The sequence below is a fragment of the Salmo trutta genome, chromosome 38 (assembly GCF_901001165.1).
Source record: "Salmo trutta chromosome 38, fSalTru1.1, whole genome shotgun sequence".
NCBI classification, from domain to species: domain Eukaryota; kingdom Metazoa; phylum Chordata; class Actinopteri; order Salmoniformes; family Salmonidae; genus Salmo; species Salmo trutta.
In genome coordinates, this window is record NC_042994.1 from 19,809,688 (window position 1) to 19,832,026 (window position 22,339).

The 22,339-nt window shown below is 42.3% G+C and overlaps 1 protein-coding gene across 2 annotated transcripts in view; it reads right to left on the minus strand.

Annotated features, from left to right (window-relative positions):
- Positions 1 to 9,023: 9,023 nt before the first annotated feature.
- The window catches only part of LOC115178300 (heterogeneous nuclear ribonucleoprotein L-like), a 54,997-nt gene continuing 41,681 nt past the window's right edge, over positions 9,024 to 22,339 (minus strand). For both annotated transcript variants that reach the window (XM_029739412.1, XM_029739413.1), the window contains exons 7-13: positions 21,208 to 21,279; positions 18,782 to 19,002; positions 18,152 to 18,273; positions 16,823 to 17,024; positions 16,310 to 16,367; positions 15,772 to 15,870; positions 9,024 to 10,442 (exon numbers count right to left, since the gene is read on the minus strand). In XM_029739412.1, the coding sequence (XP_029595272.1) occupies positions 10,387 to 10,442; positions 15,772 to 15,870; positions 16,310 to 16,367; positions 16,823 to 17,024; positions 18,152 to 18,273; positions 18,782 to 19,002; positions 21,208 to 21,279 (830 nt within the window). In that variant the 3' untranslated portion in view covers positions 9,024 to 10,386. The remainder of the gene's footprint in view (positions 10,443 to 15,771; positions 15,871 to 16,309; positions 16,368 to 16,822; positions 17,025 to 18,151; positions 18,274 to 18,781; positions 19,003 to 21,207; positions 21,280 to 22,339) is intronic.

The following is a 22,339-nucleotide window of genomic DNA, read 5'->3' on the forward strand; positions in this document are numbered from 1 at the left end:
GATGACATCATGGACCATCTCTTTGAATGCCCTACTCCTTGATGTTTGCAGTTGTGTCTAAAAAAAACCATTTTGTTCAAAACTTATTTTGTTGTCTTTTATATGTGTACTTTACTGTATTTATACTTGGGATATCGCTTTTCAACAGTAAAAGTAAAAAATTGTCTTTAAGGCTTTAAGGCTCTGTATCACAGGCTATTTATATGGTTGGTCACAGTCTTAAGGGGTTTGCAGAAGGCCACACTTGTCCCAAGACCAAGGACTTCAACTATGGTCAATGGGACCATGATCCTGTGTGGCTCAGTTGGTGGGCACATAGCACTATCAATGCCAGGTTAGTGGTTTCGATTCCCACTGAGGACACATACACTAAAAATGTATGCACTCACTGTACTGTACATTGAATTGGGTAAAGTGTGGCTATATGGCATATATTATACATTATGGGGCGGTTTCCCAGACACAGATTAAGCTTAGTCCTGGACTAAATAGCTATTTCAATGGAGATTCTCATTTGACAATGTCAGGTGCGTCGTAAAAGCAAGACCAAGGCGCAGCGGATATCATGCTCATCTTCTTTATTTATATTATAAGAGAACACAAACAAAATATAAACAAACGCCAAACAACAGTTCCGTAAGGACACAAGCACTATACGAAAAACAACCACCCACAAAACCCAAAGGAAAACAGGCTGCCTAAGTATGGCTTCCAATCAGAGACAACGAAAGACACCTGCCTCTGATTGGAAACCACACTCGGCCAAACCTGGAAAACGGAACATAGAAAATGAAAACTAGAACCAAAATCCCCTAGACAAAAACCCCCAAAACACAAACCAAACACCCCCTGCCACGCCCTGACCATACTACAATGACAAAGACCCCTTTACTGGTCAGGACGTGACAGACAATGCTTTTTAGTCTAGGACTAGGCTTAATCTGTGTCTGAGAAACCGTCCCTAAAACATTCAAATAACATCATAGTGAAGGAATGACTGTATATATGAATGGACAAAGCCACCAATCGCGTGACACCATTCATTCCTATGTGAAAAGTAAATTGCGCACTGAAGCCAAATGAAGTCGATTAAGATGGCGTCTCATGTAGACATAATATGCGTAGTTTGAGCTACTCCAGGAAGTGAAGTTGCAGGGTAGCTCAGTGTTGCCCCTTGTTATTGAATAACTCAAGTAGAAGGCCGACCGGGATACTGCAGGCTACTATTAGCAACTATATATATTAAAAATGAACTTCTTCTGTGTGATTTTGAAATAGTTGGTTCAAGGACATACATCTGGTGTATTAGAAGCAAATATTGGTAACTATTGTACCATGACTGTCTTAAAAAAAATACATTATTTACACGAATATTGCAATTTTTCTATTCACTATAATTGGGATCATGTTATCTGCTAACAATGCCTGCAGTACCACGGTCGGCCTTGAACTTCCGTGGCTTCAATGAGAAGGGGAAGTCGTTATCCATTGCAGTGAAGACACATGTTGATTTATTTACAGGGGCATTGGCAGGACATAGAAGACTGCTTCGAATCTGCATGCTGCCATTTTGACAGGGTTGAGATATAGCCTGATAACACTCTGGTCCCAAGACAGGTACGAGTTATCTTGGGATGGGCTGAAGTGGGTCAGAGGAGTATGTTTTACCCCAAGTATTAATGTCCTTGCTCCACTGCCTGAAGCGGGGGAGGTGGGGACTCAATGATAAAAGACATCAGGGATGTGCTCATCAGCTATTCCCTGCCTGTTTCAGTCCATTGTCTTCTGTTTGGTGCCTAATCACCCCGACCCTGAAAATAATCAGAATCATATATTATTGTACTTTTTACCCCTTTTTCGCAATATCCAATTGGTAGTTACAGACTTGTCCCATGCGTCCTCCGAAACACGACCCTGACAAGCCGCACTGCTTCTTGACACTGCCCCCTTAACCCGGAAGCCAGCCGCGCCAATGTGTCGGAAGAAACACCTTACAACTGGTGACTGCGTGCATGCACAAAGTGAACCATTTTCACTGTAGTGTCCAAAGCATCTTTCAAGCTGTCAGGCATTCCCTTGGCAGCAAGAGCCTCTCGGTGGATGCTGCAGTGTACCCAAGTGGCTTGGTGAGCAACTGCTTGCATGCGCGTTACCCCTCCACTATGTCTCCCTGTCATGGCTTTTGCATCATCAGTACAGATACCAACACATCTTGACCACCAAAGTCCATTTGATGTCACAAAGCTGTCAAGTACTTAAAACATTTCCTCTCCTGTTGTCCTGGTTTCCAGTGGTTTGCAGAAGAGGATGTCTTCCTTAATTGACACCCCATAAACGCAACGGACATATACCAGGAGCTGTGCCAGGCCTGTGCCACGTCTGTTGACTCATCCAACTGTATCGCATAGAATTGACTGGCTTGTATGCGAAGCAGTAATTGTTTCAAAACATCTCTGCCATGTCACTGATGCATCGTGAAACAGTGATGTTTCATTGTCTGTATAGTTTTTTTGGCCTTCTCCCCTAGCATTGTCCCAGCCATATCCGTGGCAGCAGAATTAAGTCCTCCACAATAGTATGGGGCTTGCCTGTCCTAGCCACTCGGTAGCTCACCATATAAGACGCTTCTAGCCCCTTCTTTAATGGTATCTGTTGCTTTTATACATGTCTTACTACTCGAAAGTCATCTTAATTCTTGCTCCAAAAACTCCCGTGGCTTATTTTGTTTCGAAATGTCTGCGCAAGAGTGAAGGTTTCATCGAGTTGTGAGATAGTACTTTTGCACATATAACCCAATGTAGGCTGAGGAAAGGCACTACTCCCAATATACACTACCGTTCAAAAGTTTGGGTCAATTACAAATTTCCTTGTTTTTGAAAGAAAAGCAATTTTTTTGTCCATTAAAATAACATCAAATGATCAGAAATGCAGTGTAGACATTGTTAATGTTGTAAATCACTATTGTAGCTGGAAACTGCAGATTGTTTATGGAATTTCTACATAGGCGTACAGAGGCCCATTATCAGCAACCATCACTCCTGTGTTCCAATGGCACGTTGTGTTAGCTAACCCAAGTTTATCATTTTAAAAGGCTAATTGATCATTAGAAAACCCTTTTGTAATTATGTTAGCACAGCTGAAAACTGTTGTTCTGATTAAAGAAGCAATAAAACGGGCCTTCTTTAAACTAGTTGAGTATCTGGAGCATCAGTATTTGTGGGTTCGATAACAGGCTCAAAATGGACAGAAAAAAATACCTTTCTTCTGAAACTCGTCAGGCTTTCTTTGTTCTGAGAAATGAAGGCTATTCCATGCAAGAAATTGCCAAGAAACTGAAGATCTCGTACAACGCTGTGTACTACTCCCTTCACAGAACAGTGCAAACTGGTTCTAACCAGAATAGAAAGAGGAGTGGGAGGCCCTGGTGCACAACTGAGCAAGAGGACAAGTACATTAGAGTGTCTAGTTTGAGAAACAGACACATCACAAGTCCTCAACTGGCAGCTTCATTAAATAGTACCCGCAAAACACCAATCTCAACGTCAACAGTGAAGCGGCGACTCCGGGATGCTGGCCTTCATCACTTCATCACTTAGGTTAGGGTTCATGCAGATATCCAACGATTATGCGACGTTCAGAATGAGACTGATGAGGTAATAATGTTTAAGGTAAGGGGAGATATTGTAGCGATCCTTGCTATATGAGCCACGTTACAATCCCCACCAAGTGGGTTAACCCTGTTGGCGCAAAGCATAGGGTGTTTACCTTTTACGCCAGTGACCTGAGTTTCCCTGCAGAGAGGCATGTACACATGAGGAACTTGGACTTGGACTTGGTCTTTTACCATATTGGGCTATCTTCTGAATACCACCCCTACTTTGTCAGAACACAACTGATTGGCTCAAACGCATTAACAAGGAAAGAAATTCCACAAATTAACTTTTAACAAGGCACACCTGTTAATTGACTACCTCATGAAGCTGGTTGAGAGAATGCCAAGAGTGTGCAAAGCTATCATCAAGGCAAATGGTGGCTACTTTGAAGAATCTCAAATATAAAATACATTTTGATTTGTTGAACACTTTTTTGGTTACTACATGATTCCATATGTGTTATTTCATAGTTTTGATGTCTTCACTATTATTCTACAATGTAGAAAATAGTGAAAATAAAGACAAACCTTGGAATGAGTAGGTGTGTCCAAACTTTTGACTGGTACTGTAAAATGCCCCTTTAAGGGTAGCACACACCATCAACAATCAATATTCACAAAAAGTTTTCTGAAATAATAACCTGATGGTTTCGGGAACTCATTGTGATTGTATATTACGAGTAAGGTGCCACAGGTAACAGAGGGAAAGAGAGTTGATGGTTTTCTTCATCTGCTTGTGTGTAGTGAGCATTTGATACTCCAGTGAGGTCCTTAGGGAGAAAATCAACTCTGGAAAAAGTAGGCCACAGAGTTCTACAGCGGAGAGTTTATATGACACGGGTGACTGAAAGCCATAATCTCCCCCGCTCTCTCTCTGATGGCTTAAGAGAACTTCTGAATAAATCACTGAACATCTCAGATAGAGTTCAGTGTGTCAAATCGGAGGGCCTGTTGTCCGGACCTCTGGCAGTCTGTATGTGGGTGCCACAGGGTTCAATTCTCGGGCCGACTCTTTTCTCTGTATATATCAATGATGTCGCTCTTGCTGCGGGTGATTCTTTGATCCACCTCTACGCAGACGACACCATACTGTATACATCTGGCCCTTCTTTGGACACTGTGTTAACAAACCTCCAAACGAGCTTCGATGCCATACAACACTCCTTCCGTGGCCTCCAACTGCTCTTAAACGCTGGTAAAACTAAATGCATGCTCTTCAACCGATCACTACCCGCACCCGCCCGCCCGCTTAGCATCACTACTATGGATGGTTCTGACTTAAAATATGTGGACAACTATAAATATCTAGGTGCCTGGCTAGAGTGTAAACTCTCCTTCCAGACTCATATTAAGCATCTTCAATCCAAAATGAAATCTAGAATCGGCTTCCTATTTCGCAACAAAGCCTCCTTCACCCATGCTGCTAAACATACCCTCTTAAAACTGACTATCCTGCCGATACTAGACTTCGGCGATGTCATTTACAAAATAGCCTCCAACACAGAAAATGAGATACAGTCTATCACAGTGCCATCTGTTTTGTCACCAAAGCCCCATATACTACCCACCATTGCGACCTGTATGCTCTCGTTGGCTGGTCCTCGCTACATATTCACCACCAAACCCACTGGCTCCAGGTCATCTATAAGTCTTTGCTAGGTAAAGCTCCGCTTTATCTCAGCTCACTGGTCACCATAGCAACACCCACCCGTAGCACGCGCTCCAGCAGGTATATTTCCCTGGTCATCCCCAAAGCCCTTTGGCCGCCTTTCCTTCCAGTTCTCTGCTGCCAATGACTGGAACGAATTGCAAAATTCACTGAAGTTGGAGATTTATATCTCTCTCACTAACTTCAAGCATCGGCTGTCAGAGCAGCTTACCGATCGCTGCAGCTGTACACAGCCCATCTGTAAATAGCCCATCCAACCTACTACCTACCTCATCCCCATATTTGTTTTGAGTTTTTTCTGCTCTTTTGCACACCAGTATTTATACTTGCACATCCTCATCTGCTTAACACACTCCAGTGTTAATTGCTAAATTGTAATTACTTCGCCACTATGGCCTATTTATTGCCTTACCTCCTTACTTAATTTCCACACACTGTATACAGATTTTCTATTGTGTTATTGACTGCACTTTATCCCATGTGTAACTCTGTCTTGTTGTTTTTGTCACACTGCTTTGCTTTATCTTGGCCAGGTCGCAGTTGTAAATGAGAACTTGTTCTCAACTGGCCTACCTGGTTAAATAAAGGTGAAATAAAAATAAATAAATAAATAATTAAATAGAGGAATTATTCTCACTCCTCATCTTCTCTCTGCTCTCTATGAGTACATTGAGTACATTTTTACATTTCAAAGGGGTAGGCATAGTCTACGAAGTCACGCCACATTAGTAGCCCGTTTAGGTTACTCACACTATAGGCTAGCTAGGCTACTCTCTCAACGCCGTCGGGGGAGCCCAGGTTATAACTCAAAAACCAGCACTGGAATGCGAATCGACCTGCTCCCCATGACTGCTGCTGACTTCCTAGTGCCAGGGCAGTTGTAAAAATACACATTTTTGGCACTATGCCTTTATAATTTTAGAAATGTACAAAAGCCTAGTGCTGTCGATGACGATATTTGGTTGAGGTTAATTTAGAGCCAGATCTTCCAATCTCATGCTCCCACAGCTGGATCAAATACATTAGTGCAAAATATAGCTAAATGTGTTGCATCGGATTTCAGTCTGATGGCTTCCATTTGTGCCTAGTGAATATGATCCTGGTGAGAAAAACAGGGATTGCTACAGCCAGGGAAGTGTGAAAAAAAGAGAAGAGAGGGACATAAGGGAGGCCAGACGGTTGCTTTTCATGCATCACTGAAGCACACAGACATGCAGAGTGGGTTTGGTCTTTTCAGGACACAGCTGTGTTTATCCCACGCACATCTCCTCAAGACCCCAAGACCAGAGGGGCAGCCGGGCAGGAGCCACTACCATGGGCCCCCGTGGTTATAGTTGAATACAGAGCAGAGATACAGATGGATGGTCTCTAGATCATTTTTTCCCAAACCTCTCCCAAAGTACCAGCATCAGTGCTTAACAAACCTCTGCTTGAGGACCCCCCACTATTCCACATATTGGATCTATTCCAGTACTAGCATCCCTGATTCAACTAAATAAAAACGTGATCAGTTGAATCAGGTGTGCTGGTACAGGAATAGATCCAATAAATGGAACAACTGGGGGTACTCAAGGAAATGTCTGGAAATCACTGTTCTGGATAATGTAACTCAGAGCTACAGTGCATTCGGAAAATATTCAGACCCCTTCCCTTTTTCCAAATCGTGTTACGTTACAGCCTTACTCTAAAATCGATTACATACATTTATCAATCTACACACAATACCCCATAATGACAAAGCAAAAACTGGTTATTAGACATTTTTGCAAATGTATTCAAAATAAAAAACAGGTATACCTTATTTACATTTACAAGTATTCAGACCCTTTGTTATGAGACTCCAAATTGAGCTCAGGTGCATCCTGTTTCCATTGATCAGCCTTGAGATTAGTCTACAACTTGATTGGAGTCCACCTGTGGTAAATTCAATTGATTGGACATGATTTGGAAAGGCACGCAACTGTCTAGATAAGGTCCCACAGTTGACAGTGCATGTCAGAGCAAAAACCAAGCCATGAGGTCGAAGGAATTGTCCGTAGAGCTCCAAGGCAGGTGTGTGTTGAGGCATAGATCTGGGGAAGGGTCCCAAAAAACTTGTACAGCATTGAAGGTCGCCAAGAACACAGTGGACTCCATCATTCTTAAATGGAAGAAGTTTGGAACCACCAAGCCCTAGAGCTGAGCAATCGGGGGAGAAGGTCCTTGGTCAGGGAGTTGACCAAGAACCCGATGGTCACTCTGACAGAACTCCAGAGTTCCTCTGTGGAGATGGGAGAACATTCCAGAAGGACAACCATCTCTGCAGCACTCCACCAATCAGGCCTTTATGGTAGTGTCCAGACGGAAGCCACTCCTCAGTAAAAGGCACATGACAGTTCGCTTGGAGTTTGCCAAAAGGCACCTAAATGACTCTCTCTCTCTGGTCTGATGAAACCAAGATTGAACTCTTTGTCCTGAATGCCAAGCGTCACGTCTGGAGGAAACCTGCAACCGTCCCTACGGTGAAGCATGGTGGTGGCAGCATCATGCTGTGGGGATATTTTTCAGCGGCAGGGACTGGGAGACTAGTCAGGATCGAGGGAAAGATGAACGGAGCAAAGTACAGTGAGATCCTTTATGAAAACCTGCTCCAGAGCACTCAGGACCTCAGACTGGGGAAAAGGTTCACCTTCCAACAGGACAACAACCCTAAGCAGACAGCCAAGACAACACATGAGTGGCTTCGGGACAAGTCTCTGAATGTTCTTGAGTGGCCCAGCTAGAGCCCGTACTTGATCCCAATCGAACATCTCTGGAGAGACCTGAAAATAGTTGTGCAGCGATGCTCCACATCCAACCTGACAGAGCTTGAGAGGATCTGCAGAAAAGAATGGGAGAAACTCCCCAAATATAGGTGTTTTAAGCTTGTAGTGTCATACCCAAGAAGACTCGAGGCTGTAATCGCTGACAAAGGTGCTTCAACAAAGTACTGAGTAAAGGGTCTGAATACTTATGTAAATGTGATATTTCAGTTTTCTATTTTTAATACATTTCTAAAAACCTGTTTTTGCTTTTTCATTATGAGATATTGTGTGTAGATTGATGAGGGAAAAAACGATTTAATCAATTTTAGAATAAGGCTGTAGCGTAACAAAATGTGTAAAAAGTCAAGTCGTCTGAATACTTTCCGAATGTACTGTATATAGACAGATAGTTTGGCAATTGCTTTTTCAAGCAAGACGCTTTGCAAACCTTTTCACTGTGAGGATCAGCCGGATGCCAAGATGCGACCAATATCGACGAGGACTATATCCTGAAATAATTTTGCTTGTAATCATAATATGATTTGCCTGCTTAATTGCTTACACATAACTTAAAACAGTCTGAAGAGTAAAAGTGTGTTCCATAACCCTGTGACCTGGACGTCAGGACACCCAATTCTAATCAGGAACTGGCAGTCCTACCTTGATCTTGCTAAACTGATGAATTTCACTCTCTGTATCATGAAACATGACAAAGCAACAGAAATCTCAAGAAGACTCACTGTTCTCATTGTTCAAATGACATTTAGTATTGATATAATGTTCTATAAATGTTTCATTCAATATTAAACAAACTATAACCCCTTAAAGGTAACCTTATTGCAAAGTGTTACCGGAACTGGATATATAATAGTATGCTAATTGGATAAGCACCTATTGGAATGGGAATAAAATGACCTTGTTGTGTATCGACTGGCAAATGTTTTAATTTCTGCACATGCTCACAGTGAATTCTTCAGACGTGGTGGTGGTGTGCCAAGTACAAACATGGATAACACAGTATAACTGGGAACACTAAATACATACAACCCGCATGGACCTTCAGTGTTTGGAACTCTTGAAACACAGTTTGGGAAAAGCAAATGTCCTCTTCAAAAAATGTTGTCTTGAGAGAAGACAGACGTGTCGTAGCAGCTGAATATTTTCACCCCTCTGATTCAGTGTTTCCCAACCCTAGATCCAGGGACCGACATGGCGGGTTGCTGTTGACCATCAGATAGCAAGCTGACACTGACTTCTGACACAAGTCTCAAGTGTTCATTTTAGTTTTAATTCAAATAGTTCTCCAAAGAAGAGGACCATCGACAGAATTTTTTTTGAAACACCCCTTACAGAAAAACCACATGATTTCACATGTGGAAAATCATATGATTTCACATGTGTTTTCTTGGAACAATTCACATGTAAAATTGTGTTTTTTCCATAATTATTAACATAGCGCCCGGACACACACTCAACTGCTATACACACATATGTACAATATAACGTGAACGGGTTGTTCATTTACAAACACTGAGTAATCTCTTATATTGTAGAGTTAGGCACACACATTTCCATTAGTTTCCACCAGTGTTTCCCCTAGCTAGAGCAGCCCTCCACTGCCTAAATTGATTTACCCGCCATTGGTTTCAATTTGTAATTTTTATCCCAGCTGCCCTAGATGTTGCTTCGAGGGATTTTGCATCCCGCCTAAGAAACTAATATAGGGGAAAAACTGGGTATACAGTTCTCATGGTCCAACTTTGGGAATCGTCTGAAAGTTGTAAAACTGGCCACTGGCCATCGACATCAGCTTAGGAATTAAAATGTACCGTAGGCCACTGTCTTTTGACCACTAAAATAGGTCACACAATAAAAAGACAGAAATCAAATTCGGCCCTCATCAAGTCAGCGCAGGAAATGTCAAATCAATTGTAGTGCAGAGTAAGCAGCCCTGCCAGGATGCATAGTTGGGCTTTCCTCTCCCTCTGTCAGTTACAACAGTCAGCCCAACCACTCGCAGCTCCTTCAAATAGTTTTTGTAAATAAAGGAAAAAAGACAACAAAAATAATCCATTAAAATAGTTCATATGAGGGGGAGAAATGATCTTCAGTGTTTTTAACACCCCGCCTTTCCATTCTCAGGTCCGAAAAAGTGTGTTGACTCTCCACTCTTGCGTTGTTTCTTTTGTTCTCCTTTGTTGGGTGCTCTTCCTTTCTCCCCTATCCGCTTCTCCCCTTGTTGATGGCAAACTAGTGCGGCGGCCATCTTGGTTTTCCAGGTCTCAGAGGTGTGAGGAAGTGGAGAAACAAAGCTTGAGGGTGTAAGGGTTGGAACCATCTGCAGATGGAAAGACAGAATAGGAAGAAGGGATGAGGAGAGGATAAAAAATACATGACTTGCACACATGTTTAACTCTATACATTTACTTTGAGGGGTGTGTGTGTGTGTGTGTGTATTTCTGCGTATGTGTGTGTGTGTATGAATATTTGCTCTAAATAATCATGTGTTGACACTATAGTCAGTTTGATCATTGCCCTGGTGGGATATTTCATGAAGCAGAGGCAGTATGTTAGCCAGCGAAAGATTCTGAAACCACTCCATATAAAAGGCCAACTTATTAAGTAAAGTGTTACAGAGTGTTTTTTTAAAGAGACATGATCAATGAGTTATCTAGTTAACTTTGATAAACACTTGTTAGCAACATTTGTTCCATAGATTTCCTAGATCACAGGGGAGGTAGCCTGCAGGTATAATTGTTTACTACTTGTTATAAGCATGCGCAAGCCTTTATAACGTCTCATAATAATGATTATAATATGTCATGTCTCTTTATGTATCAACATTTCAACTGAATGCCTGGTATTTACTAGTCAGGATCGTGTTTCAAGTTTCAATGTCACATGCACAAGTACAATGAAATGAGCACTATAAGCATACTATATACAGGAAATATTTAAAAAGTCAGCTCCAATAACATATTTACATGTGAAGGGATACTGGAGTGATGGAGGTAGATATGTATAGGGGTAAGGTGATCGGATATAATATAAACAGAGTAGCAGCAGCTTGCATGTGAGTAGGTGTGCGGGTGTGCAGAGTCAGTATAAATGTATTTGAATATTACGTGTGAGTGAGCAAATGATGGAGTGAGTGTTTGTGTGTTGTGTTGTGTTGTGTTGTGTTGTGTTGTGTTGTGTTGTGGTGTGGTGTGGTGTGGTGTGGTGTGGTGTTGTGTTGTGTTGTGTTGTGTTGTGTTGCCTCAAGGGGTTACTCCTTATATTCTGTATTCGGACTATTTTCAGCTAACTGGGACCTCAGGCCTGCCACCCACAAAGAGACTATGGCGTGAGGCTCTCTGTATGAGAGCCATTATTATTAGAGAAAGCAAAGATTTCTCCTGTAACTTTCCTCCTCTGCCACCAAAACAAATAATGAAAGCACACAATGAAGGTGTTTGGGGGGGCGGGGTCCATTTTTGTTTTGTCTATTGGCTTTTGTTTGCGTTGTCAGCCAGTGTGAAGGTGAATAACTGCTGTGTAGGGGAGGAACGCAAGGGAAGAATAAAACAAAAATGTATTTAACTTGTATTGTAGTCGATAAATAGAGAGAGTGAACAAATGTGAACGATGATGAAGGCCAGCGATGAAGAGGCGTCTAGCGGCTAGCCTGGCATGTTGATTCTATCTGGCATTGTCCAGATGTATATTTGCATCTCACAAGAGAGAGCCACACCTTTACCGTGACAATCTCCAGGATGAGACGTTTCCACAGAAGTCCTGGGGTCACTGATGCCAGAAGAGGAGTGACGACTGTTACTGTGTGAATGAAATTGTAGTGTTTGGTTTGTTTCAAGAGCTTATAAAGAACTGCCCATTTCGATATGTCTTATTGCATTGTATGTTTTCTGGTTGATGTATTTTTAAAGTAACTGGACTGCTCCCGAGTGGCGCAGAGGTCTAAGGCACTGCATCTCAGTGCTTGAGGTGTCACTACAGACCCTGGTTTGATTCCAGGCTGTATCACAACTGGCCGTGATTGGGAGTCCCATAGGGCGGCGCACAATTGGCCCAGCGTCGTCCGGGTTAGGGTTTGGGGTAGGCCGTCATTGTAAATAAGAACTTGTTCTTAACTGACTTGCCTAGTTAAATAATGGTTAAATAAAATTAAAAAAAATACAATTTTTTTTATATTGGGTTGATGGGTTATTAGGCACATTCCTGTTTTCCGGTCATAACATTAAAATTGATTAGAGTTGATTAGATAAGAATCTGGGTGTTGTTCCTACCTTTTGTTTTCACTAGCAAAGTGTTAAGAAGTGTTCATTCCGGTTGGGGTACGTTCCCGCTTGAATTTGGTTAAGAGGGGAGTGAATTCGATCATGCTTTGAGAACTTGCTACCAAGCTCCTATGTGTATCAGACACACATAGTTTTTTTCTCTTAGAGATGATTCTGAACTGAAGACGTGTGTAACCACGATAAGTCTTAGCCTATTGGTGATAGTCATTTACTCTGTCATTCTGTAATGTATCATGTATTTCATGTACACTGTAATGTATCATGTATTTCATGTACACTGTAATGTATCATGTATTTCATGTACACTGTAATGTATCATGTATTTCATGTACACTGTAATGTATCATGTATTTCATGTACACTGTAATGGATCATGTATTTCATGTACACTGTAATGTATCATGTATTTCATGTACACTGTAATGTATCATGTATTTCATGTACACTGTAATGTATCATGTATTTCATGTACACTGTAATGTATCATGTATTTCATGTACACTGTAATGGATCATGTATTTCATGTACACTGTAATGTTTCATTTATTTCATGTACACTGTAATGGATCATGTATTTCATGTACACTGTAATGTATCATGTATTTCATGTACACTGTAATGTTTGAGTGTCAATTATTTCATGACTTATACATTATATTAGTTGAATTGAGTCAATTATTGAGTAATTATTTGATTGACTATTTGCCTTTAATTTGATAGTTGTTAATTACACGAAACACATATCACATGCTTGGGTACCAACTTGACATCCCTGAGCTGTTTGCCTCAATAAATGAATGCTAGAACATCGGTGGCGAGGATTAGCTATTTGTATCTAGCCTCTTAGCAATTGCATAACGGTGCAACATAGACACATGTTCATTATAGTTATACTGAGTCGGTGATGCAATGATTCACTATCTTGCTAGATCCTCCAGAGTCTTATTGCATTTCTTCACATAATAATGGAGTCCGATTGATAAATGTAGTATATTACTCAACATCATCCCCATCAGTCGATGGTGATTTCCACCAACCTACAGTAGTACTGTTGGAGTTTTGTTAGGGAAACCCCTCAAAAGACGTGTAATGTAGCATGGAGTAAAGATAAGCACCTCTTAATGACATGCACAAGCTAGCATTACTACCTAGCTTTATTCCATGCTACAGGTTAGTGATACTTCCTCCAACATTATGTCCTCTATAAGGTTCAAATCTGAGTGGAAAAACAATGGTTTACATTGAAAGTCATTTAGGCTGCGTTTAGACGAGCAGCCAAATAAAAATAAAAAAAGTTCTCACTAATTGGTCTTTTTGGCAATCGAATAAGCTCTGAAAAAGATCTGGTGTGATTGGTCAAAAGACCAATTAGGGTCTAAACAGAGCCTTAGATGTGCTAAGTGTAATTTTAGATGTGGCCTACAGTATCAGAATTAATGTTAACATATACAATTCAACTATCTTATACTTTTTTTGGGGGGGGTTCTATGCAATCAGACTGTGCTAGTCAGCTATTGATTATTAACATTATGCTTGGGTAGCATAGTTGTTTTGTTAACCCATAAGTCTAAGCCCTGTCTAAGTCGGGGGGGGGGGGGGTCCACTAAGCTATATGGAATTGTTTTAAGAAGGTCATACCAAGTATCATTTAGCTATTTGATTTATGATTTTAAGACCCCTTCATGTCTAATTGTTTTTTGGGGCCTTACTGCTATTAGACCATAGAAACGCATTGACTAACAGATTCACTGTGCCAGTTCGTCTTGTATGTCCAAGTCAACCAGCGTGTTTTTCCCAAGCGCCTGCCTTTTCTATTCTCTTTTTGCTAGTCCTCCCGGTTTTGACCCTTGCCTGTTTCTGGACTCTGTACCCACCTGCCTGACCATTCTGCCTGTCTTGACCTCGAGCCTGCCTGCCACTCTGTACCTCCTGGACTCTGAACTGGTTTTGACCTTTTGCCTGTCCACGACCATTCTCTTGCCTACCCCTTTTTGGATCAATAAACATCTAAGACTCCAACCATCTGCCTCCTGTGTCTGCATCTGGGTCTCACCTTGTGCCCTGATAGTACCGTAATTTCCGGACTATTGAGCGCACCTGAATATAAGCCGCACCCACTGAATTACATTTTAATTTTTTTATTTTGAACATAAATAAGCCGCACGTCTATAAGCCGCAGGTGCCTACCGGTACATTGAAACAAATGAACCTTACACAGGCTTTAACGAAACACGGCTTGTAACAAAAATAAATGGGCTTTAACGAAACACGGCTTGTAACAAAAACTAAAAAAATTTGCAGTAAGCTTTAGTTGTCTTTTTGCACTGAGTCAATTCCTCACGCTGCTGTTTCCAACATCTTATCATCGACTCATTAAGACCAAGCTCCCGTGCAGCAGCTCTATTTCCTTTTCCAACAGCCAGATCAATCGCCTTCAACTTGAAAGCTGCATCATATGCATTTCTCCGTGTCTTTGCCATGATGAGGGTGACAAAATGACTACCGTAATCAGAATGATGGGAAGTTTGAGAGCGCTCGATTGAATCTAAACAGTAAACAAAAAAGTTTTTTGACCTTAACCCGTTCGGCAATTTCATTGGTCTAATGAAATCTTCATGCCGCCAAAAAACTGAGCACGTCACAGAATGTGTTTTTTTTAGAATTTTTTTTTTTGAAAGCGGGAAAAATCCATATATTAGCCGCGTCATTGTTTAAACCGCGAGGTTCAAAGCGTGGGAAAAAAGTTGCGGCTTATAGTCCGGAAATTACGGTACTCTTCCATACATTTTCTCAACTGGTACCGGGGACCTTCAGACAAGTATTGTGAGGCCTGTGGGCATCCTAGTGCAAACACTGACATGTACATTTTGTGAGAAGACAGATTTTTTTGGGATATCTCATGTTCTGACAAACACCGCTCTAGTTCTGTCACCTTTCACTGCAGATGCGGAAGTGCGACATCGGCGGATGCGGTGGATTGAGATGCATCCAATGCAAAAAAACAGATATCTCTAGCTTAAACTGACAGATTTTGATGGGGAAATTTGTATTATGATAATTAGATTTCCGTGGGGTGTGGGCATCAACCGTATTGTTATTATTTTGGGTGGACAGTTGCAGTCAGAACCATGTTAAATGTCTCGAAGATGTCACTTAAAAGAGACAGAGGAGGTGCCGTGGGTTTTCTAGCGGTTTTCTAGGGCTGCAGTCTCTGGCACACATATGGTGTTGGCATAGGTTTGAATCCAGCCTACTGCCTTGTGACATGTTCTCTTTCTATCATTCTCTCATCATCTCACTCTTTTTTTTCTCTGTTATTGAAGCAAGCATTCGGATGTCATTCTCTCCGGAGTAGGACACAGTACTTACTTGGAATTCTGATCTGGTGGTGGTTGAGGACTGTTAGAACCTCCACAGCATGCGTCTTGTTGTCAAATTCGAATAAGCCTGAGATAGTTTTGGAGCTGGCTAGAAGGGAGAGGGAAAAACATCAGCCAACTTGAAAAGATAGTGATTGGAAAAGAAAACATGTGAAAGTGCGTGTTAATAATAAATAATATGTTGGTAGCGCTTTATAATAACTTTCATGAATACACATAAATAAGTATTTCATCATTTGTAAACATTGATACGAATTACAATTCATAAGCATTTACAACATGTATGATAATTTTGAAAGCATTTATAAACATCTATAGGAAAGCATTCATAATGGTCTATTCATATCAGTCATAGTAGAATACTATTTATATTATTCCTTATTAATTACATTTATAATCTAGGTGCCTAGCTAATGCTGACACATTTACAAAAACAGCTGAATGTCTATGACTAGTACCTCTACTGAATTGACTCATGTCATATAATGTCCATTTAGTCCAACATAATGAATGAAATGAGCACTTACGTTTTGCATCGAAGACTTTGAACTTGATGAAACCGGGTACATCGTGCTCTGTACATAACTAAACACAAAGCACACAACAGAAAAGGTTAAGCTATTGCGTCAACATTGCTTCATTCAGTGTTTTGTATATATTATCCACTAGATGGCGATGTTATGATATGAATCTCAACACTGGACAAGAAATAGGCTTCTACAGGCCAGTGTTATTCAAACCTGGTCTTGGAGGGCCACTGGGCTATTGTCTGTCTGGGGTCAAATAACTTGACATATTGCAAACATTTGAATGCCTGTTTATTAAAATGTTAAGAACTATCTCCCCACTTGCTTGTGTCTTCTCTACCCTATAGGCAGGTGTCTCCTGCTACCCATTATCAGGGTCATCCAAACTTTATATTCCACTATAGAAAGGGTTCAACCTCCCCTTACACCCCCCCGCCTCTCTGGACATCAGACACCATTCCAGCCTAAACAGCCACCCCTTCCCTCCTTCCCTTCCCTCCCCTCCACACCCACCCTCTGCAGCTCGTCCTCAGTGATGCAGGGCGGGACATTGTAGAAGTGCAGCACAGCGGCAGGCGGCTGGATGATGTTCTTGGATGCCTGGCCCACGCTGCTGAAGCGGTTGTTCCGGGTCATGGCAAAGTCCTTGTAGCTGCTGCTGCCGTCCTCCAGCTCAAACACCTGACTGGGGATGACCGCGTGCTGCTTGGACACACTGGAGGGAGGGAAAGATAGATATATAGATGGGAGAGGAACACAGCTGCTAGATTTGCAGCCATAGATAATCTATATGTAATTCTATGTTTCCAGCTCTCCTATAGTGGGTGAACAAAAAGGAAGCACTTTAAATGGGGTTTATACATTCATGAGGCCAAGGTACAGATAGGGAGAGGAAGAGTAAACATTAAAAAAAACCTGTCTTGACCCTCTAATAACAAATTGGCTCTCAAGGGCCGAGGGGAGCGAGAGGTTAGGTACGTATCGGCTTAGTGCTGCGAGAGACTAACTCCCAACGGGTTGAAGGGGATTTATGAAATGCTGTTTAAGTTTTTCAATTCTATGCAGTTTCTCATTCAGAGGCCTAGAGATGGCTATGGCAGCACCATTTTTAACATGCTATAATTATTTCGGGCATCGTTTGTATTGTAACATGCTATACTATTTGGGGCATTGTTTGTAGCATGCTATAGAAAAACATGTATTTCCTGCCACGACATCCATGTCTTTCACAACATATAGCATGTTACAAACAACGCCCCATATGTTGCAGCAATGTCTTCAGATTGGGTATGCAGTCAGTAACTGGTGGACCGTCCACCAACATAATGAAAGGCTGTTTGAATTCCTTGCGGCGGGGTTGAATCCCAGCGGAGCTGAACGCAAGACTCATCTAAACTGGATCTAGCAGCTTAGGCAATTCATTACTCTGATGGATGGAGGCTGCCAATTCGATAGGAAGACTCAACGCAACCCACACAGAGCCTTTAAACAGCCAACGCTGTCGAGACGAATAAGGCCTTTGCGCAACTCCACTGTCCTTTTTTTCCTAACGCTTTGAAGATTCCCAAAAGCAAAACTTGCTAAGCAACAAATTGATGATAATGATGACGGTAACAGTTTTCTCTTTCAAAAAATGGCCTCGTATCCTCTCTTCTTGCCTCCTTCTCAAAAAGCATTTGAGGAGAAGATCCAAGGTGCTTCCCTTACACCTGTTCTTCCAATGTATTTTGAGAAGGAGGCAAGGAGAGAGGACGCGAGGAATCGAGGAAAGATGAACGTCACGCTCATCCAAGCTAGGGTTCAGGGGGTGGGGGTCAAAGGTGAAACATGTCGCCTCCTCACCAGACGTTGAGCCTCTTGCTGAACACCTTGATGCTGTTGAGGTGTGTGATGGATCGGTCCACAGCGTACTCATCTCCCATCTCTACCAGTGCGGTGCCCGGGACACTCTTCATAAACTTCACCTGGGGCGTAAATAAGACCGAATGGCATCACTGTGAATCCATACAGACCTTCTGATATTCTACTAGGTGACGCTGACCTTGGGTTAGTTTTACATTTCCCCTACTAATGGCTTCTCTTCGAGTACGCCAGTACTACAGTACCAGCACACTTGATTAAATTTGTCAACGAATCACTAAGCGCACTTTTGTTTTTATCCACGTTAATACAGAGACCAAATGGAATAAGTCTCACTCTAAAACATATTACAGGTCAGGGTTCAATTGAATCAAACTGGTAGGTACTCCCCCCACAGTGGTAGGTAATTCGGTAACCAAGCTACAGCATAAAGATTGCCATGGCAATTTGATTGCATCCACCCCCTAGTCACACTAGCTGTCACTCAGCCCTCTCAATTAAAGAGGCAATCCACGATTGATACATCTATTTTTGAACTTTTAAATTAATTGTGTTTTTTTGAATCGCAGACTGTAGCTTTCATCTCGTGCGAAAACAGACGCTGACACTGACCTTCTCAATATTCCCGTACAGGCAGAAGAGGTTGAAGATGCGGGTGCAGTTCATCTTGGCAGGGTGCAGGCCGCTCACCATGGCGACCGACGAGCTGGAGGCGTGGCCCATATAGGAGGAGGTCTGGGGCAGGGGGTAGGCAACCACCTCCTGGGCATCATGGGGAGAGTTCCTCTTGTACCGGTTATTGCTGGGCAGGGGCAGCAGGGGGCAGTGTGACCCTGGAGAGTGGGGGAGAGAGAGAGAGAGAGAGTGAGAGAATAAGACAATGAGAGAAAGTGAGAAATAGAAAGGGGGGACGAGGGTAGGGGGATAGAGAGAGAGAGATGGAGAGAGAGAGGGGGCAGGAGAGAAAGAGAGAGATAGATCGATAGAGAGAGGCAGAGAGAGAGAGACAAAATATAGAGAGAGGGAGAGACAGAGGGGGCAGAGAGAGACAGAGCGAGAGAGATAGAGAAAGAAAGAAAGAACAACAAAAAAACCTGTCACAGACATAAGATGACCTTATTGGGGATGGTTGAGATGACAGTGCAAACTTCCCCCCTCAGCCCCCAGCCCCCCATGAAGAAGGATAAGCAATTCCAGCAGTACTAAAAAAAAAAGTCCTAGACCATTTTCTACACCAGTGCACCCCGTTTCCCCTGCAGATCTCGCTAATTACCAAGTGCCTTCAAGAGCGGCCGCTCACATCACATCATTACGCTCGTTCCAAACTCCTGACACACATATACACACACACGCACTACACACACATGCACACCAATGACTGTATGACACACACACATATGTAGAGACCACCCCTTCTCCCCCGGTTTTTCCATCCATCCATCCATCCAACCTCCACCACCTCCTCCAGATGTAAGTGTCTGTGGGTGTTGGAGCTTAATTACAAGATACCCAAAGCCCAGATGCACAATGGCAGTCACACAGAGAGAGAGAGAGATGGATGGATGGATGGATAAAGAGAGGGATGGGAAAGAAAAGAGATACTGTAGACGTGGCGAGACAGATAGAATGATGAAGAGAGAAAATGAGAGATTCTGAGAAAGAGAGAGGTGATGAGTCAGAGAGGGATACAGAGAAAGGGAGATGCTGGGAGAAAGGTGGAAGAAAAGGAAGATGAGGAGACTGAAAGAGAGGGATCGAGAGAGAGATGCTGAGAGAGGGAGTGAGAGACGGAGAAACAGAGATGAGTCAGAATGAGAGGGATAAAGAGAGAGGGAGTGTGTGTGTGTGTGTGTGAGGGTAGGCTGGACACATGACATTTATGCTTTTTTGTAATGCTTTTTTCTGACAAAAACGAGTTAATTGCATCAACCGTGGAGCCCAGTTTCATAATTTTACCATATGTCCCAGCTGCTTGCCGTAGTTTTGAAGTAATCACAAAAAAACAGGCTTTATTTTAGGGCATTTTTCACCCTGTCAGCTCCTAATGTTCTATTGAGCACCGTGGCACCAACTCGCCTTCCGAATGTCCTGTTCCCTATTGTTGTGACGTAGAACACTATTGCCTATTGTTCTACGTCACAATGCCTGCTTTGCTATTGTTGACAATGAGACCTGCCCACCTTGCAGATAGTTAAAATGTAAACAACAACAAAAAAATGACTCATGGAACTCTGAGGTCGTCCCATTGCTTCCTATAGGGAAATCTAGGTATGTCTGTCTATTTTGCCAAATATCTTGCAATGTGTATATTTAGATTTTTTCAAATTGGACACAATTTTAATCATGATAATCTCCTCTTTCTAATGATGTAAGTCTGGGCAGCGTACTCCATTGTCATCAAACACTAGCTCTGAAATACCGTTTGCCCTTGGAACGCTGAGCTCCCCTCATTGTTTTCCTATGGAGAGGCATGCTGGTATATTTCGCCAAATACCTAGCAATGTGTATATTTTGATTTTTTTCAAGTCGGACACCATTTTAATCAGGATAATCTCCTCTTTCTAATTACATAAGGTTGGGCAGCGTACTCTGCTGTCATCGATCGCTAGAACAGAAATAGTCAAAAGTTGCAATTTCTTCCCAACTTCCTCATTACGCAGACATAAGCACACTTGGCACCATCGATGTGCGGATGTTTATTTTCTACACGAGTTGTTATTTTTCAGTTTCGTCCTAAGAACTGATTATTGTGGTAAAATAAAAAGGGATACATTTTTGGTGTAATTTAGGCAAAATGGAATTCTAAGCGTCACTCCAGTCAGAAGAGGCTCTGGGAACGTTCGATTCCATTCATTTGCTATAGGCTCGCGCTAGTGTTCCAGCTTAGCCAACGTTCTTTTGCCATTTTTCAGCCTTGGGTGAATTTTGACTCATTTTATTGTCCAGCCTAGTGAGGGCAGGAGAGACATGAGACAAACATAGAGAAAGAGCGAGGGAGGGAGGGATAAAGAGAGGCAGCGAATGTGAGCGACACTGACCATAGCCGTTGTCGCTGTAGGAGGACGGATGCTCTCCCAGAATGGCCTGGCGTTGTCTCCCCTTCCCTCGCTCTGCAACACAGACAGAATACACAGCGTCAGGCAAATGTAAAGTGACAATGCCGCCAGGTGTCAAACGCACATCCATCCACTCAAAATGCATAGACACGCACAGATACACACACATGGGGACTAACAGACACAGTCATGCACACATAGGACTAACACACACACAAGACTAGCACACAAGCACATATACACACACACACATTGGCACATTTGCACACCAGCCTGAAAGCCATAAAACCACACTACGCAAGCAGATTCCATTTAGTAACAGCAAATCTAGACACTGCTTAACACGTTTGGTAATTGGCATAACAACAAAACTATACACTTTTGGTTCAAATTTGACATTTTACTTCAAATGACACATTTCTCTTCCTTGGCTGACTGAACTTGGGTGAATTTCAGAGGAACGATAAAACAGTATTTTTGGGGGGGGGGAAGAGAGAGGTGTGCTAAAATGACAGTTAGCATATCACAGTAACAGTTCAATGGCCTCAGGTGGAAACGTTGACCCAGATAGGAGGGGAAATGCATTGACATGAAAAAAGGTATATTAAGCACCCTTCGACCCTAATCCTCTTACTGTGCACCAGGAAAAGGACTAACAAGAACAAAGACAAGGGTATTTTCAGTCCATCTTTTCCCCAATGCAGCTTACTGGCAGAGACGCAGACAAACCCACTCTAGGTGCTGTCGAACTAAGACTGAAGCATATGTAATATAATGTTTTTTATGTAAGGTGTCCCAGTGAAGTTACAGACTACTATATGGAGCATTGCTGGAAACAGCCTGTCATTGTTAGCCTGGTCCCAGATCTATTTGTGCTGTATACCTCTATGGGGCTTTGTCTGTACAGCACAAGCAGATATAGAACCAGGCTTTCTCACTGCATCCCTTACTCATCAAACAAACGTCATCCAGAATCAACTCAGTGAACCCTGTTACTCTGACGATTTGAGAGAAGTGTGTGTGACAAACTGTGTGTATGTGTGTGTGTGTGTGCGCGCTGTTGCGCATGCAAGTGTGTTCACACAGACGTGTCTTTCAGTGCAAGCACCAGTGA